General features: G+C 48.6%; 1 protein-coding gene across 3 annotated transcripts in view; it reads left to right on the forward strand.

Annotated features, from left to right (window-relative positions):
- The window catches only part of IGDCC4 (immunoglobulin superfamily DCC subclass member 4), a 101,060-nt gene that overhangs the window by 34,489 nt on the left and 47,201 nt on the right, over positions 1–19,370 (forward strand). For all 3 annotated transcript variants that reach the window (XM_054214370.1, XM_054214368.1, XM_054214369.1), the window contains exons 2-4: positions 295–624; positions 11,278–11,419; positions 16,389–16,522. In XM_054214370.1, the coding sequence (XP_054070345.1) occupies positions 295–624; positions 11,278–11,419; positions 16,389–16,522 (606 nt within the window). The remainder of the gene's footprint in view (positions 1–294; positions 625–11,277; positions 11,420–16,388; positions 16,523–19,370) is intronic.

The following is a 19,370-nucleotide window of genomic DNA, read 5'->3' on the forward strand; positions in this document are numbered from 1 at the left end:
CCAGTTGTTCTCTGCTTGAATTCATCATGGAAAAAGCAAGTGTGGGCAGAAGGGGTGGCTGCTGGGCGCAGCGTGGGGTGGCAGAAATGATGCAGGTGGTGTGGCCCTAGGGATGTGTGGTGGAGAATGCAGTGCACAAGTGTCATGGGAGGTGCTGGTCATCTAACAGGGCTTAATTTCACCCATTATCTCCAACCACACTCATGGATAACCGTGCTTCCATTGCTGTGTAAAACTGGGTTGTGATTAAGCAAGGAAAGCAACTCCCACTGCAACGCTGTCTTTTCTTTGCAGGGAGGCTGCTGGAAGGGGATTCTCTGGAGCTGAGCTGTAGTGCTGGTCCTGCGAAGGTGATATTGGAGCCAAACCAAGGTGTGGTTTTGGACTGTAACCTGGCCCCTGCTGAGCAGGTGATCAATATCACGTGGAAGAAGAATGGATTTCCATTAGTGGAGCAGGAACATCTCCACATGCTTCCAAATGGATCGCTCTTCATCTCATCCCAGGCTGTGGTAAAGGACAGTAAATATCCTGAGAAGGCTGGCGCTGAGGGTAATTACTCCTGCGTGTCTCACAGCTCCCTAGGGGCTGTCACCAGTCAAACGGCTGCAGTCAGATTTTCAAGTAAGTGTTGAGAGTCTTTTGTTAACTTTCTTTTTTTCCCCTCCTGGTGTTTATACAGACCATCTGCCTCCCAGAGAGTTTGAGATAATGTGTATATGAAGTGAAATTCTATTAATGATGTGTAGGTGGGATCTGGGATTTAGTCCACAAATAAGCACGGGTCTCTTCCTGTTATCCCACTGTTAACATCCTGTTTAACTCTCCCAGGTAAGTGCCATCAGCCATGAATTAAAAACAGGACTCTCCTAGCTATCCAAAAGACAGTGCTTGTTTTTGCAGAGAGCTCGACGCTTCACAGCCCTGTGCCTGGGGAGGTGGCTGTGGGGGTCTGGCTATGACAGCACTGGCTCTCCTAGCCAAGCTTATGATGGGCTTGTTGTCCCAGTGACATAGATAAGGAGCACTGCGCTAAATCTGTGAGCCTCGGCTCAAGCTGAAGGGCTGGGTGATGGGGAAGTGGTTGGGAGAAAGCACACACTTCCTTTCTACTGCGTGAGTCACCTCTGGATGGCACGTGCAAGAATGCACCTGCATTACTTGCGTGGGGACAGCTGGAAGAACTGGCTGTGTTTGGGACAGGGCTGCTTGGATTGGTGTGCTGTGTGCTCCCAGCTCAACTGTGCTGAGCTCTTTATCCCATCCACACTCCAGAGGTGGCAGTGGGTGGCCTGCAGTTCCGTCCAGATCAGGATCTGCCCTGAGTGAAGAGTTACACTGATAAAAAGAGTCAATTACTGAGAGACCGCCAGGTGGATGTGGGTGACCACTGGAGGGGCAAAAAGCACTGGAAACAAGCCAGGCTGTTCTGAGGTGGTCCAAGTTCCCTTTTGTCCCTGCTCTCAGTAGCTGGCTTAGATCATAACAGGCTTCTAGGGGCACCTACTGTTCTCCTCATTTGGAATGTCTGGTGACTTTGACGGCTTCAGTGTATCTGAATATGGCCTTATGAAAATGATACAGGCTGTGAATATAGCTGGGAACTGGTGCATCAAGGGATGTCTTGGGATCTTTCATCTTCTGTGCTGTGAGGTCCTGAGGGACAGGATGTTGGACATCTCCCCTTCTGATGGCTTTTGTTTGTGAAGGCTTGGCTCTGCCTTTAGCGCAGTGAGTAGCGGAAGAGCAGGAGCCTAATCTTTGGCAAAGCCAAGCTCTCTGATGGCAGCCCAGGCTGGTGACTGTAGTGAGCAGGAGTGTTAAGGCTCTGTGTGTGTCTGGTGAAGCCGAGGGGAGTATCAGGGTCCCAGTGGGGACAGATGCCCTGAATTTCAGTTCCCAAACATGCTCTCTTAAAGCACAGTGTTGCTAATTTCAGGTATGGGAGGAAAGCAGGTAAGCCGAAACAGTTTTACAATGCTTTGGTGCTAGTGAGCATGTCCCAGCATGGAAGGATGTGTCCAGCACCCTGCTCTTCAACTGCATTGTGCTGTGGGAGAAAGCAGTGTGCTCGGGGCTTCCGGATAAGGAAATCTTTGTGCATCAGCATGGTCTGAAATGCCTGTAATGAGATCCTCCCCTCCCACAGAGACCAAACTGTACTGTGGTGTTGAACTTGTGCTTCCAGGCAGCCTTCTACCATCATCTCTCTCTGTTCCTGACAAATCTTGCCAGACGCCATGGCTGGGCAAGACCCAGAGCTCCTGACCCCATGGCTGCCTCTCCTCTCCTCTCTGACGCAGGTTACTGGGCTCTTCTTGTCCTTGAGTTTCTAATGGTGTGTTTGAGTGGTGTTGGCAATGCCAGAACTGCAAAAGGAGGAGCTTGAACTGAAATGGGCAGGCAGGGCAGGGTAACCTTTTCTGACACCTTTATACTAATCTGAATGTTCCCCTCCTGCAGTCCCAGTTCTTGGTGCTGGGCGCAATGCAAATGAGGAGGTCAGCAAATACTTTCCAGCCTGTCCTGCTGTGACAGGGTGGTCTGGTCCTGTAAGGACTTGGAAAAGCTCTTCTGTAAGGAACTGTGAGCAAGTTCAACTGGAGAGCTGCAGGGAGGAGGTCATAGCCCTGAGCAGGGAGGATGTCAGCACTGGGAATATGCTCTGGGTTTCACACACTGGATTTGGCTATGCACGTTGGCTCAGCTGCCTCCAGGTCACTGTTGGTCTCTTCTGGGTTCCCTGGTGAACAGTCAACACAGTTTTGGGAGGAGCGTGGATGGGGCTTGTGGAGTTTGATGCTGAGCAAGGAATGTTGACGCCAGGGCAGAGCCAGGCAGCTGTAGCTCCCTCAGGAGCTGGAGAATGCAGCAGTAGGTGCCACTGGTTTTGCTCAGATGTTCCCAACAGGCAGAATTTACCCCATCTCAGCATGGTGCAAATCTCAACTCCAGGGGAAACTTCAGACAATGAAGAGCAGTGTGGAGGTGGTCTACATGACAAAGTCTGTGGCTCCGCTTGGTGTCGGGACTGTTTTGTGGGGTGAATATCTCTTTATAATGGAAAAGATGAAAGAAAGGGCTCTGCAGGCTGTTTTTCATTTCGACCTCTGAGAACAACATTCCAAGATCTGAACCACTGAATCTTTGTGCAGCATTCAAGAATAAAATTCTTTTGTATTCAGAAATGGCTCCTGGAAATATTTTAAGTGTGAGAGTTCCAATAAACGATGCCTTGACCTCCAAACAGGTGAGGTTAGAAATTAATGCAAATACAGTAACACTTCTGTCTTGGAAGACACAGAGAAGGCAGAGTTACTGAATGCCTTCTTTTCCTCGGTCTTCACTGATAAAGCCGTCCCTCACACATCCCATACCCTGGAGGCAAGGGGGAAGGTCTGGAGAGAGGAAGATTTTCCCTTAGTTGAGTAGGACCGGGTCAGAGACCACTTGGCCAAGCTGGACATTCATAAATCCATGGGCCCTGATGGGATGCACCCGCGAGTGCTGAGAGAGCTGGCAGATGTTATCGCTAGACCACTCTCCATCGTCTTTGAGAAGTCATGGGGAACAGGAGAGGTGCCTGAGGACTGGAGGAAGGCTAACGTCACTCCAATCTTCAAAAAAGGCAAGAAGGAGGACCCAGGGAACTACAGGCCGGTTAGTCTCACCTCTGTCCCTGGGAAGGTAATGGAGCGACTCATTCTGGATGTCGTCTCCAAACACATAGAGGAACAGGAAGTTATTGGAAGTGGTCAGCATGGATTTACCAAGGGCAAATCATGCCTGACCAATCTGATAGCTTTCTATGATGTTATAACGGGTTGGCTGGATGAGGGGAGAGCCGTAGATGTCATCTACCTTGACCTTAGCAAGGCTTTTGACACTGTCTCCCATAACATCCTCATTAGGAAGCTGAGGAAGTATGGGCTAGACGAGGTGACAGTGAGGTGGATCGAGAGCTGGCTGAGTGACAGAACCCAGAGGGTTGTGATCAGCGGCACAGAGTCCAGTTGGAGGCCTGTAACGAGTGGTGTCCCTCAGGGGTCAATACTTGGACCAATTTTGTTCAATATATTCATTAATGACCTAGGTGAGGGGACAGAGTGTATCCTCAGCAAGTTTGCTGATGATACCAAGCTGGGAGGGGTGGCCGACACTCCAGAGGGCCGTGCTGCCATCCAGCGTGACCTGGACAGGCTGGAGAGCTGGGCAGAGAAGAACCTAATGAGGTTCAACAAAAGCAAGTGTAGGGTCCTGCACCTGGGAAGGAAGAATGCCAAACACCAGTATATGTTAGGGGCGGACATGCTGGGAAGCAGCTCTGAGGAGAAGGACCTGGGGTTCCTGGTAGACAGCAAATTATCCATGAGCCAGCAGTGTGCCCTTGTCGCCAAGAAGGCCAATGGCATCCTGGGCTGCGTAGGGAAGACTGTGGCCAGTAGGTCGAGGGAGGTCATTCTCCCCCTCTACTCTGCACTGGTGAGGCCACAACTGGAGTACTGTGTCCAGTTTTGGGCTCCCCAGTTCAAGAGGGACAGGGAACTACTGGAGCGAGTCCAGCGAAGGGCAACCAAGATGATTATGGGACTGGAGCACCTCCCTTATGAGGAAAGGCTGAAAGAGCTGGGACTCTTTAGCCTGGAGAAGAGAAGGTTGAGGGGGGACCTGATTAATGTTTACAAGTATCTAAAGGGTGGGTTGAAGGAGGACGGAGCCAGGCTCTTTTCAATGGTTCCCAGCGACAGGACAAGGGGCAATGGGCACAAGCTAGAACATAGGAAGTTCCGTTCAAATACACGGAAAAACTTCTTTACAGTGAGGGTGACAGAGCACTGGAACAGGCTGCCCAGGGAGGTTGTGGAGTCCCCTTCTCTGGAGATTTTCAAGACTCGCCTGGATGCGGCCCTGAGGGATGTGGTTTAGGCAATCCTGTTTTAGTAGGGGAGTTGGACTAGATGATCTCTAGAGGTCCCTTCCAACTCTGAAGATTCCATGATTCCATGATTCCATGATTCTCTCTAATACAGTGACTTATGTAAATATGGATGAATGAGCTGCATAGCGCACCACCGGGGCCGAGGTGCTTTGGCACTTGCTCAGAGCTGTGGTAGATGAAGATGCAGAGTGGATGTCCTAACACCCACTTTACACTGGGATGTATTTAGCCTCTGGTACCCCAGGCAGGGCGGTCCAGGTTTTGCCAAGTGTGTGTTTCAATCTGTGAGCGTTGTGCTGTGGAAACCAGCACTCCTGATGGCTTTTGTCAGATCAGGGGAAAATCTTTGACCTTTGCAACATGTCCTTTTCTGCTCAGAAAACGTTTAGCATGCAGCACCCACAGATTGCTGGTCACCCATCCCTCCTCGTCGCTCCTTTCAGTGATTTGTAGTGCCAGACAAATAGCTGGTTCCGGTATTTCATTAAGTGAAGGAATCCCTGAAGGCTGTGAAGATGGAGTCGGGGATCCCGCACGCAGATGCTGTCTGGGGAGATGGGAGACCTGGAGCAGAAGAGGTGTCATTAATCCAGGAGGATTTATTCAACTGCTCCTGCCCCCATCCCAGCCACCCTGAATTAGGATATATTCCGTTTTAGAGGTGACTCATGTTGAAGTTTGCACCACGCCTCTTGCCCAGTAGCAATGGCTTGTGCCTCTGTTACGGACCTGGGTTTATTGTTTGGTGTCTCATGAGCGAAAATAGCGGAGATATCTCAAAACCAGGAGACTGACTTAAACTGCCCTTCGTTCCCCCCGGGTTTTTCCAGAGGAGCAACATAGGTGACACATCTCTCCATCCCATTCTGGGTTTCTCCAAGAAAAAGGGAATTTCAGGTGAACTCTCTCCTTGTGTGTACTCATATGTCTCCTTTTATTACCATCTGCATGGACATTCATAAATCCTCCTGTGGCACACACACGCACCTAACATAACGTATTCATTTCTGAATGGAGAGCAGTGAGGGAATTGATTAATGAAATGCATCTCTCCCTTCCATTTGTTTTGTGGGTTGGGCAGAAGCGCTTGCTACATTAGCATTCAGCTGGTGCAAAGGAGGATTGTAAAGGCCTTTTTTTGTAATCCCTGCTGCTGAATACAGTAGTCTATCTAAGGCTGTTTACGTGTAGATGGAGTTACTCTTTGTGCCGATTGCCCTGGGCACTGCTCGTCAGTATGGGGCAGTAGAAGAAAACCTGTTCAGCAGGCGGGATGTATTAACTCTGCCATCAGCCTGGGCTTCTAACCAGCAGTTTCCTTCCCTGAGCTGGGGATGAGTCTGCAGTCAGTCCCCCATGCTCACCTCGTGGTGGTGGTGGCTGTGGCAAATGAGAAGGAGCGAGTCTGTGACAGCTCTTGGTGTGAGGGTTTCTGTGAATCGAACAGCTTCTCAGGCTGATGAATTATGTTTGCAGGGTTCTCCAAGCCCTGTGTGCTCCCACATGGAAATACCGGGGGCGTTATTTTAGTTGTGGGAAGGTGTAGCTTTCTACCTGTTAATAACTACATTTGTGAAGATTTGTTAAAGCTGTTAATTTAGCTTAAACATTTTGTGCGAGGGAGGTTCTAGAAAATTACAGTAATTGTGACTGTCAGATGAAGACGTTTGCTGTGCCCGGAGGGAATGGCCCTGCGTTGCGTGGCTGCTGACAGCGAGTGCAGGAGAGGTTTGGTGCACCTGGAGGGACAGGCCACAGCAGGAATCAGCGCACACAGGCTCCCGTGATCCGCTCTCTACAAGGGCGGCGTCTCTTCTCTGTGATGCATGGTGCGTCTGGGATTTGAGGAATGGCAGACTGAGATTTACTCTTATTTTAAGGATATATTTTACGCTATTTATTTTGTGCATTCGGTGCCTAGGTGAGTGAAGGCCAGTGGCTGTAGGCAGAGCCAGGCTGGGCAGGGAAACCTCTAGCAGATGAATGCCCAGGCTCTGGATGATCCGCAAATGTGACTTTCAGATGCAGTTTCGAGTAGGTGGGGAACTGGCATCTGTGAAGACGCAGGAGCCAGCCCCGTACGCGTTAGCTGGGCAGCACAGGTCCTGTGCCGCCATATGGCCCTGCAGACCCAGCGCTCTTCTGGCTCTGCTTCCACCGCCCTGTGGGGCCGTGGCAAATTGCTCTCATGACTTTCTCTGCGTGTTTCCCTTCCACCCCCCCAGCCCGTTCAGAGGTGAACTGTTCAGAGATGGGTCGTCTGGGCGGTGTACGTGATCTCAGTGGGGGCCGTAGTTGCCCCCATCTTAGAAAAACCTACTAATAATTGTAAAAGATACAAAGGGGACGAGCATGTGGAGAGTCTGGGGGCAAAGCGCTGTGGGAGAGAGCAGCAAGCCCGTTTCAGAAGGCTGAATTCCTCGCATAGACTGCATTTTCTGCCTGGGGTGTAGTGTTGCTGGCTGGCAATCTTTCCAAGCTCGCAGCCTCCTGCACCGACCAGGCTGCTGGGAGAGGGGGAGGGTGCTGGGTTTCACCATACTGCCATCACCCCTGGGCTTGGGGCTAAAAGCCTTGGCACACACGGCTTTTCTCCAGCTGGGTTTAACATGTCAGCGGGGAGGGAGCTGCTTGCTCCATTCCTGAAGGCGCAGAGCCTGGTGCTTTGGCATGTCGCTGAGGGCAATTTGCTGTAATGTTCTTCACCTTCTCACCTGCAGTGGGTAATTTTTACTGAGTGGGCTATTAAAGCGTTCAGTGTAATCAGTGCAATGGGTCTGGGAGGTGTTTTGTGGCTCGGGATGGCTTTGCAAAGCTAAACCCTAGCTGAGGAGTTGAAAATAATGTCAAGTATGTACCTGTCGTCTTTGTTTCCCTTTTGCCCTCAAGCATCTTCTTTCCCTGCCTCCCTATGTGAAAACCTCTCACTTTGCAGTAGTCCCTTCCATCAGAACGTGCTTCTTGGAAGAAGAACAGCCCCCCCTAAGGATTCCTAGGGCGAGCAGTGTGTTAGAGCCTGTCTTGCGCTCACTGTGACCAGCACGCACATCTGTTCAGTGCATCAGAGTGTCAGGACCTGCTTTCTAGTCCTCTCCTTCCACAGTAGGCTTGCCTTGCTCTGTCTGATTCTCTTCTTTCCTCCCAGCACCAGCTGCTTGCAGCACAGCTCTGAGCCCAGGTTGGGTTGTGCTGTAGGTGCTGAACAAGTTGTTCTTCCTCTGTTCCACCCTGATACCCCTTGGGATGAGAGGGGAGGAACACAAGGGATGGCAGTATGCTGTGGTCTTGACCCCAAGTTTGTGCAGAGGATGCTTCTGGAGCAGGGATGAGCCTGGCCAGCAAGTCTGTCTTGGAGCCTTGCCCGTGCTGAGATCCAGGGTTCTTGTTTGGTCCTGCATCAAAGAAACCTTTTGACCGTTCTTGTCTCATTTTGGTGTTGCTTTCTGTGCGCAAAAGATCCCTGTTCGTGTTCCCTGTCCTCTCCTTGACTGCTGAGGCTGCAGGCTGCTTTCAGAGCTTGCGGAGGTGACTGTCCTCAGCGATTCCCACTATTCCTATCCTGATCCTCTAAAAGGAAGATGACTGAGCTGCTCAGCCTCTGAATCCCACCCCAAGAGTTATCATGAGAAAGCATGAACAGACAAAACAAGGTTTGGTCTGCATTGCCAGAGTTGAACCTTCGGCACCCAGTGAGCCTCTGCTCAGCTGTGACTGAGTCCCAGGGAGCTGTGACTCTGCTTTGGAAGCCTGGCTGTTCCTGCATGCCACTCGGAGCAGGAGGGACGCTGAGCTTCCTAATCAGGGTCGCTGTTTAGTCACGCTTCTCCACATCCTAATGAGAAATCTGTCACGGGTGCATTTCTTAGCTCTTTGCTTTTGAAGAGCCGTTCTGGAGCCCGGCGCAGCAGGTAGATGGGTCTGGGTGGAGGTGAAGGGCAGGATCCAGTTCTCAGCAGGGAATTCCAAGCTTGCAGATGCAGGTGTGTCAGGCGATGGGGAGGAATAGCTGGCAGCCCCTTGCTTTGGAACAGGTTATTGTCTGGTTAACCCTGGGGAGCCCAGGAGGCACTGTCACCTTTTGTACTGCTTTGAGTTTCATGTGAAAATGTGCAGAGGTAAGCCTGCCTCACTAAACGTCCTGCATCTCTTGCCAAACTGTACAAAATATACAGGCATGCAGCCGTAAGGGAAAGCAAAGAGAGTGGGGAGCTGCCTGCTGGGGTTTATGGAGCCTTTTCACCACTATTGGTGACAGTGGCAGTGCTGTTCACGTACACCATGTGGTACTTAAGTTCTCCAGTCTCTGCAGACTGGTCTAAAGCTGCTGTAAACTTCGGGACCTCATCGTATCAGCTTAGATGATGCCACTTCATAATGAACAGAAGAGAGACAGGTGACCTGACGTGAAGCAGAGATACCCATGGACTTTTGTCTTTTTAGAAGGATTCCTGCCTCCTATCATGGCCTTTCCGGGTACATGGCCCTTCGGAGCCTGCCAAAGTATTCTCATTTACACTTATAGGATGAAAAGGGAATAACGCGAAAAAGCATTAAGGATATCTGCTGCCAGGAGAAGGTTGTTTTGATGGTGCCATCCTGAACGTGCGCTGGCATATGATAGATTTTCTTTTAAACTCTTGGGTTCAGCAAGTTTTACTAACATGAGCTTAAAAGATCTTGTATTCCATAGAAATTGTGTTAAAGTGGTCTGCAGTGTATATTTGAAAATACTAAAGCAGTTGACTGAATTGGGGTCTTACATATTAATGTCTTTGTCAAATTTTTCCAGGAAAACATTTTTCATTGCCATTTGTATTGAATTGAAAAACCAGACTTGGCGGACAGCTGGTGGGAGAATTCAGTCTGTAGCTGCTGTGGTGAGCAATGAGTTGCTTTAAACATGTGATAACTATTTAAATTAAAGAAAAACACTAATGACAGCTGAGAATACGCTGAGGTTGAAATGGGTCATGTAAAAGCATTTGGTTTTTCAAAACTGCACATACTTTCTCAAGCTAACAGTGCAATAAGGTATGTTTGTGTGTGCGATGCGATGCAAAGAAAACTTCAGTTTTGGAATCCTATAAAATTGAAAGCATTGATGGATGTTCTTGGGAAGAGGTGGTGGGACAAGCATGTGATTGTGTTGGAGGACCAGGAGGTCACTTGGGGTCCTTATAAGCACAGCGCTGTGCTTGGCCCAGCAGTCAAGCCTGTTTTCTGGCTTAAATTTATGTTTATTGTGCCATGTTCAGGATTTCTGGCACTTGTGTTGTAGCATTGCTGGATGAATTTGTACAGCAGGGTGGGTTTAACAGCAAAGGCGGTTTAACAGAGACTTATTGAAAACAGGAGCCAGTTCTTCTGGTAGAGAAGAATACAAGCTTTCTGCCCCCATCCAGGAGGCTGCATGCATATTCAAAACTCCACTGTGTGACTGAGATGCCTTCGGGTTATGGTGTTGATAGGGCAGATGCTGACAGCCCCAGGGGGAGGGTTTCTGCTCCGCTGAAGTCAGCGGGGTTTTGCTGCTTGCGTGGAAGGGGAGGAAGATCAGGCAGCTGTGTATGAATGATGGGAAGGGTGCGGTCCAAGAGTAATCACAAAAGTTAGTGCTTTGTCTCCGAAGCGAGTTCAGCTTCTCTAGTATAGAAAGAAGCATATAGACAGGGGTGAGCCTTGGAGAGCAAACAAGTGTCCTGGCATGGATGAAATCTGCCCTCCTCCTCTTAGCAAGGCTGTGTCTGTATCCCCTTGGTTGCATCTCACCTGTTTCAGTAGGATGAAGTTGGTTTCTGCAGGCAAAGCTGGTCACTATGGAGAAGGAGGATCATAACTCTTACAGTCTCTCGCCCTAGTCTCCAGCATTGCCAGCCTGCGGGCAGCTGTTTTGTGTAAGTAACTTGACATCTGGCTTTGTTCTTCCTCTTGCCTTGTTTTAATTTCCTGTGGCTGCGGGAATGCCACAAGGCAAGGGGAAACTCTCGTTTCTCAGGGTTGTGGCATTTCCCCTCTCTTTCTCATTCTACATGTCCTTCCCAAATGGAGCAAGTGAATTTAGGAGGGCAGCTGCTGAAACCAGCTAATTGCCTCTCTTTTCTCTTGCACTGTTGCCTTAAAGGAGAAAATGAGGCAAGAAGCTAATTTGCACACTGAAACCTTTCACTTCCTGTTGTTAGGACTGCTGAGGATCTGTAGGCATGGGAAAGTGAGAAATTACATTTCTGACTAAGTTTAGGAGAGGAAAGCCTTCCTCTTAACTCATGCATCATAACAGGTTTGCATTTCTTGGCAGAAACACAGAGTTATTAACTTCCCTTACCTTCTTCTTTCCCCAGCCTTGTCACGCTTTTTCCAACAGCCAGAGTCACAGACAGTGGAAGAAAATGGTATGGCCCGGTTCGAGTGTCGGATTGAAGGACTGCCCTCCCCTGTCATCACGTGGGAGAAGGACCATGAAGCTGTTCCAGCAGAACCCAGGTGATTCCCTGATTGCTTTCCTGGCTTAGCTTGACAAAAACCAAAACAAACCCTGAACATTTATGATGTGGAAATGCTCCATAAAAAGGTAGAATGAAGAGAGAGATCATAGAAACAGCTAAATAAAATTATCCTTTCCCCAAACATCATTCAACCCACCAAAAAAAAAAAAAAAAAGACAAACCGAGCTCTTTTTAGTACTGTTCTCTTGTTATGGAATCTTTGCCGCGATGGACCAATGGCTCAGGACTAATGATTCTTCTGGGGTGCTGTGTGTGCTCAGTGACCTGGGTGGTCTTTCCATTTGTTTTATTCCTGTGTTTAGAGATCACCTAGTAGAAGACCCTGGATTTTCTTTTTTTTTTTTTTTTTGGAAAAGATGGGAATCTTGCAGCATGATACCTTTTCCTTAATGAAAGTCAGTTGCAGGCATGAGAAGAGGATAAACCCTTAGTTGGCTCTTAGTTGGTCTGTAGATGTCACTGATCCCCTGCAGGAGTGACTGCATTGTCCTTTAGTTCTTAAAAACTAATTTTGTGTTCTGCAGAAGGAGCCGTTTCCTCGCAGGGAAGTTAAGCTAAGAGGCAGGAGGAGAGGAAGGAAGAAGGTGTGGGGTAAGGTTTAGGTATAATTTTGCAGCAATGACTGTTTCTGTAAGAATAACCTCTTATATTGTTGAGTCTGAAGTGTGGCATCTACAGGTTTATAGGAGGCTGTTGCTTTGTAATGTGAAGAAAATTAATTAATAAAAAAAGAAAGAAAAAAAAAAACCAAAACAAAAAAGAAGGGATTGCAGAGGAAAGCGTGCCATAGATAAGGCAATAGCTTTTTAATGAGACAGCTCGATGGATGTTGTGAAATTACTTGCTCGGAGATTGCTTTCAACATGGGCAGCCTGAAAATTGTCTCCCTTGTAAAAGGCAGACCATAATCTCTAGCTGCAGATCTTGCTTTTTAAATCATGTTTTAGCTAATATGCTTTTTCAGAAGGATTTGCTTTTTCGTTCTTGTCTAGTTGTTGTTGTTGGACTTAATATAACCAACTTTCGAAGGAATTAAGTGAATTCCAGGAAACATTGGCTGCCAACCAGAGCTCTGTTATCCTTACCCCATCATCCTTAAGGACCAGATCTCAGGCCAGCCTCTGATTGCTGTGGACTCCCTCCTGTGCACACATCTGATGAGCCTGTGAAAATGCAATCATTTGGATAGGTAGGCGTCAGGATGATGATTTCATATTCCAGAATAGCATGATTAGGTGTATGTACAAAATCAGACTCTGGGGCTGTAGATACAGCAGTTGAGGTACCGCTACTACATCAGTATTTATGATTTCTTTTAAGAGGGATAGAGTAATCATGGCGAATTGATGTTGCTTTTTTTTTGCTTTTTTTTTTTTGCTTTTTTGTGTTGATCTTGCCTTTGGGCACTCTCTTTGGCTTTTGCCCTTGGGTGCAGGTTCTAGCGTGGTGCCACCTCAAAGGTGTTGAAGTTTGAGCTTAAAAAATACGTAGGCAACCCAAAGGGTAGACAATGGCTTAATGATGTTTTCAGAATACCTTTCGGGCCTTGCTGAAGGTCAGGACAAAATCTAACTTTCATATGTGACTAAGGCACAGAAGTATTTTGCAGTTCTGGCTCTGAAGTACTTAAAAAAAAAAAAAAAAACCATGGTCTTAAATCTGTAGCAGCTGCTGAGAGGTGGCTTGCAGGATTTCTCTAGATTGCAGTTTCTTTGGGGTGTGTGCAACATCTCTTGGTGTAATTTCTTCTGTGTTTCAGGTGCTGGCTGGGTTTCACACCAGGCTCCAAACTGCTGTTTATTTTCTCTAGAGCCAAGATGAGAACTTCTTAAGAACTGCAGGTCTTTGGAGGTCTGCACACAAATGCATACCCTGCAGATCATGTGGTCTGCAATCACAATATCTTTTTCCACGTTTTGGCTAAGTGAGGGTTTTATCTGTGCGGAAAGTTTACTTCTGTCATGTGTCAGGAGTGCCTTGATATGGCTCAGGCTCATGTACAGGGCTCTTGAGCTGTGAGGGCTTGCAGACTTTGAGTCCACAGCAAAGCTGTGGGTTCCTAACTTGTCCTGAGGACTGGTGCTTCAGTCTGTTTTGTATACCTTCAAAGGCTGCCAGGAAGGATGTGCCAGCAGTTTGTCAGAGAGAATGTAAGAAAGGGAATAAGACTGTTAAAGCTGGAATGTTCTCCGCTATGCACACAGTGTAGCACACTGAGCTGTAGAGTTGCAGGGTTTGGGCACAAGGCAGCGGTGCTTGATTTCAGTTCTTGAGTTCTTGATGATTACTGTCTTTGTAATCGTCACTGAAGAGGTGAGCAGCCGTCGGCCCCCCAGTGCTCTCTTCTCTGCCCCTGCTCCCCTGTACAAGTCTGCGCGGGGAGGAACAGAGAGGGGAACAGCTATGCGTTTGTGCCCTGTTGCTCTTGCAGTTTGCTGCCTTCTGTGCCCGTGGGAGCTGGGCCCTGGTCCGAGTGCGCTGTTCTTTAACCAGCGACCTGCTGCAAGGGTGGGGGCCTTGTATTTTGCCCCCATTCAAACAGCCTCCTGTAAGATCCTGGCACTGTAGCTGTCAACGGCAAAACTCCTGAGACTGCTGAGGTGCCCGTATTTCTGTTTCTCCCAGGGCCTTTGTCTGTCTCTTTGTCTTTTGTTTTCTGCTTAATCCATAGGGAAGGTGAGCAGACAAAAAGACCTTCCCTTTGTGTGGAAGAAAAGCTGGTGCCAACTGTCTGCTCTGAGTTACCAGGCAAACTCAGCTTCCTCACAGAGAGCCTGGGGATGGAGCAAAATGCTCTTGCAGGCTGCTTGGAGTCTTCCAGTTCAGGGCAGCCAGGAGCCTGAAGAGCTGGAGGCTTTGTGAACAGCTGGGAGAAATTGTGGATAGAGAAAGAAATCCTGCCTTTCTTCCCTCCTTGCTTCCCTGGGAGAGCAATACTCACCTCTCTGCTTTCCCAACAGTACATACTGCATTTAGTAGAGCTCTCTGCTGCTGGCCTCACCAGAGGGGACCATCTGAGCTATATGTTGATTGAGTCTCCCCACTCACTCCCCCTTGCCTCCAGCTCCTGCTCTCTTTAGAAGCACAGTGGCTTGTTTTCTACCCTCAAGAGAAACTGGGCGTGTTGGATGAACGCGACACGATCCTGAACAACCTGGTGTAGCTGACCCTGCTCTGAGAGGGGAAAAATCATAGAGAATTTTCAGAGATCCTTCCCAGACTCAAGGAATCCATGATACATAATTGGAGTGTTCTTTTTGTGGCTGGGAGATGCCTTGCCTGGTGTTTGAAATATGTTGATATTAATTACAGACTCAAATAGCAGATGCACGACAAAAATAAATATTATCGCAGTGGGAGGCTTTCCCTCCGCAGAGCTGAGAGGATGCAAATATTTGTCGTCTTTCTCCTGAGTCCTGACGAGGCATCCTGATGAGAGCTTTCTGGGTACCACCACTTCTGAGGTCTCTGGAGCTTGATCTGAGGAAAGTGTCTTTGTAAGTAGTGGGAGCATGGCTTTAGGGATGCGGGGCAGTTGCCCTTGTGTACATGGGAAGCTTCAGTAAGTCTCTGTCCGTGAATCAGGCTGTAGGATTGTGCCACTAGAGACAGTATGGTCACTGGAGGAGCTCTCTTAGCTCTTCTGTTTCTTCATCAGCTGTGAAGAGGACAAGAAGTGATGAGCTCAGATTGCAGCAACTGAGGTCCAGGATAGATGCTAGACTTGCAGCAGGGATATTTGTCTCTGAAACAGACTGCTTAGGGCAACGGAGGTGTTTCCATGGCGGGAGATTTAGGATAAATGTTTGCTACAGCAGGTGTGCTGTTGGTGCCCATGGCTTGAACACAGGATGGGTATCTCTTAAGGTCCTCCTGGTTCCATGGCACTTAACTCATGGCACTCTATCTGTCTCAGCACCTGGAAAACCACAGTTTTACTTACCAGATTTACTTACTGGGATCTTTGTGGATGGAAGGACTGGCACTCATGTTTATAACTTGTCTTTGTGCTGTTCCTGTGGAATAGCAGCTATCCCTCCCCTTAGCAATTGCCTTTGAATGTGTCCTCTTCATAATGAAGACTGATAACCCAGAGCTGCCTGTCAAAGCTCAGCAGCTCTGTTTATAGAGGCTTGCAATTAAAAATGGATCTCATATATAATTAAAAAGGATCACGTAGGCTTTGCGCCTTGCATTCAAGAATAAAGAGGCTGCCATCTAGGAATCCAGGCAGAAAATGGAGATGCTGACAGCCAGCTCCCACTTTTATGCTAATTGCTAATCATCTGCTTTGTTCAGTATAATGCAGCAAGGATTGTGTTCATGTTGTGAGCCGTGTAGCCATTTCACTCCACAGAAGTGTTGCCCAGTAGCACCCCACGGGCAAATGGGGGGATGCTGAATTGCCCGACTGTAAGTTTGTCAGCTTATGAAAGCCAGAAACTCTTGGAAGAACAAGAGCAATCAACACAACCCCGGAATGGTGCAGCTTCAGGTGACCATGTCCCGGCTGCTTTGGACCATGAAGGTGCATCTGTGTGTCAGTTGGTCCCTTCATGTACTTGAGATGCAGCAGGAAAAAGATGATGTTCAGACTTGCTTGTGATGTTTTTTTTTCCTCTGACTACCAAACCTTTGTGAAAAGCAAGTGGGGAAACTGGCCATAGTGTGTGCAAAGGCACTTGTATGCTTGGAGACGTCTACAAATCTGTATGTAGAAATGTGCATGTGTGCGTGTGCAGGGCGATGGATAGGCCTGTACCTGCTGCATTTTAAGAACCACCAGTTGGGTTGCTCTAAGGTTTCTCGGTCCCATTCTGCTGTCATTACCAGGACCTGCATGTGATACATTTGCAGGAGAAAAGGAAGGGATAAAAGGGCTTGGAGTTGGTGAATAGCTCAGGTAAGGCGTAGCCTGTCTCACACTCTTCCTTTTGGTCACTCAGGTTTATAACTCTTCCAAATGGTGTCCTCCAAATTGTGGATGTGCAGGAGAGTGATGCTGGGGCTTACCACTGCGTGGCAACCAACGCCGCCCGAAAACGCTACAGCAATGATGCCATCCTCAGTGTCTTAAAAGGTAAGGTGCAGGCAGGAGTGTGTTGGCCTGGGCACGTCTGCCTCATAGCCGTTGCGTGTGTTGGCAAGCTGGGCTGCAATGTTGGTGATGATCTCTCCTGCTGGTATGGCTCTGCACGTGGCAGGGTTTGGCCCAAACTTGTAGAGAAAGCATTTTAATAAAAATTTCTCTTAATTTTATAAGCAGGATAAGCAAGCTGGGTTGGGAGGTATTGCCACCTGGGGGTCACAGCTGGCTGCTCTGCCAAGCCCTAGGACTAGGCAGCCAACAATAATAATGGGGTTGTTTCTCTCTGCACCAAGGGATTTTCTTTTGCAGGTGGATTGTAACAGCAGGTGGATTTTAGTAGCCCTAGACTGCTTTATGGTGTGGGGCTCTTAGAAGGGGTCTGGGACCCTGCTTGCACCTTGGGGAAGTGCAGTGTTGTTGTGATCTTATCTCCAGTGGCCTTAGATGGCAAGATGAACGAAGGCTGGCATGGACAGAGGAAGATGCTTGCCTAAGCTAGCAAGAGAAATAGTTGGAGGCTGGAGCAGTTGGCAGGGCTGTGTCTCCCCCGGGTTGCCTAGCAGAGTCTAGAGGAGGTTAAGCACAGTGACATCTGACTTGTATTCTGCGTCCATATTGCTGGCCCTTTGCTGAGCTGTTGGGTGGGCTTCAGAGATCTTTTTTGTGGTATTTGGGAACAGCCTCAGCTGGGATTTCTTCTGGTGACACAGAGTGTTGGAGCAAGGCTTTGGGTGTGAGCTGTCCTTCGCCTCCCGATCTGGGCCTCAGTCTCCGAGTGCATTTTTCTCTGTAAACCAAGAGTGCAGTGGGCAAGTCTGAACATGAGAAGGTAGCCGAGAGCACGAGTGCCACGGGGGTCTCCAGACTCCAGCATCTTCCCAGCATGCCTGGCTGCCTCCCCAGTATTGTATAATCCCCATCCTGCAAGTGGGCAAATTCACCAGGGCTGGGAGTCTGGCTGAGCTGTCCCTTCTCTCAGGACAGTGCCCCCTGCCATGTCTGTCTCCTGTTCTTGCTGACCCCAGTGTATTTTATAGGCAGCTTTAACCTTGAAAGCTCTGAAATCCTTCCCAGCCCCTTTTGTCTTTGTTTAGGATTGCGTTGCTTGGCATTCTGCTACCAGTGTATTTTCACAGAGATGGCTTTGCTGTTCATCCATCAGCAGGGAGTGTAATTAACTGTGGAGCCTGAGAATACACCTCTGATCAATGGATTGTGTCGTGGAGGTAATCTGTGTGGAATCTGCAGAGAATTTGTGAGGGGTTTTGAATGCTTTGTATCTAATTGCCAGCTCCTGCCAGATCCTCTGTGTGCTTAATGAAGCATGGAGGCGAGGGTAGCACTTGCTATGGGCAGTTCCACGCTCCAGAGACAGCTCCCGTGTTGGGTCTGGTTCGCTATTGATAAGTAATATTGATCAAGCTACAAAGGTGAATATGCTGTCCTTGGCATCATAACTCGTTCTGCATAACTGTATCTTGTAACTCTGCAATGTTTAATCTGCTTTGCAAATGGAGGCAATGGAAGAGGTTAAATGGGAAGCGTTCCTTCTGGAGCACCAGCCGGCCTGAGCAGATTTCTGCCTGGAGTTCTCACCCAAGTCTCGCTTCTGCAGCACCACACCACCCGCTGGCTGCAAAAACAAATATGTGAGGTTGAGTTTTTCACCAGATTGAGCTGATAGTGATGAAAAACATGCCTGTTTAAATCTCTGGGATTTTTATAATTGGGGAGAAGTATCTCTGAGACAGATGGGAAACTGCAGTGACCTGTGCAGGCTGCAGACTCCTCCATGAGTGACTGGCATGGTGTTGATCCTTTTTTTTGTTTCAGCACTTCACCATCAGAAGCACATTTTTGGATGCCTGGGCTGACTTGAGGAGTTTTGCCTCCCTGTTCAGAAGCAGCTGACGGTAGTTGGAGTGACCTGATCAGGCAGAAATCCTTCGCTAGTTGTAAAAAAATGAAACTAAAACAAAAGAAAGAAAAAATCTCAGGAAAAAACAAAACAGCAACAAAAGAACAATAGCCTGAAATACAGCTATTGAGTTGCTTGTTTGGAAATTTTAGGGACCAAACTCTTATGTGTCTGCAGGCAGGAGCAACTAAACTAAGTCTTCCCTCCCTGCTGATGGCTAGTGAGTCGTTTGTGGTGGGGTAAGATGGGAATCCAGCCTTTGAGTCCCACTGCTCTGCCAAGGCCCCTGGGAACGGTTTGTGCAGTGGTACCTAGTTCTCATTTACCAGCTGTGCCTGCAGCTTTGGTGTCCCAGTGACAGCACTGGGCAGTGCCAGGTGATGATGACCGAGTCTGTGTGCTTGTCATGGATTTTTGGGGCCATGCTGGTTATAATGCAAACACTTTCATTTGCACTGGGTTGCTGGCCCTCAGGCCTGGGATTGTCTGCTGTTCATGCCTCTGGCCCTGCCAGACAGCGCTGGATGTGAACTAGCTGTGCATAGCAAAAGAATCTGTTTCCCTGTAGCCCTTCTGCCCAGTTGTCCGTTTCCTCCTCCCTCTCCCCCTTGTTCCCAAAATGATGGCTGGGAATTGTTCCATCTCCCTTATTAAAGGCCTTTTCCCAGTAGAGGCAGCAATTAGCACGACCCCCTTCTGTCATATTTGCATGGCCTAAAAACCCTAAAAGTGTCGCTTCTCTTGACAGTGTGACTTCCCCATCACACAGGGAAGGCTGTATTGTGTGTCAGTGGCTAAACACATGCTGGCCTTGCAGAGGCAGGGCAGAGAGCGACGGTGCATGGTGGTGCTGTAAGTGCTGCAGATGTTTCAGCTGTGCAGACTTCATGGTGCAAATTTCCAGACGTTCCCTGGGGAAGC

The sequence above is a fragment of the Rissa tridactyla genome, chromosome 9 (assembly GCF_028500815.1).
Source record: "Rissa tridactyla isolate bRisTri1 chromosome 9, bRisTri1.patW.cur.20221130, whole genome shotgun sequence".
In the NCBI taxonomy this organism is placed as follows: domain Eukaryota; kingdom Metazoa; phylum Chordata; class Aves; order Charadriiformes; family Laridae; genus Rissa; species Rissa tridactyla.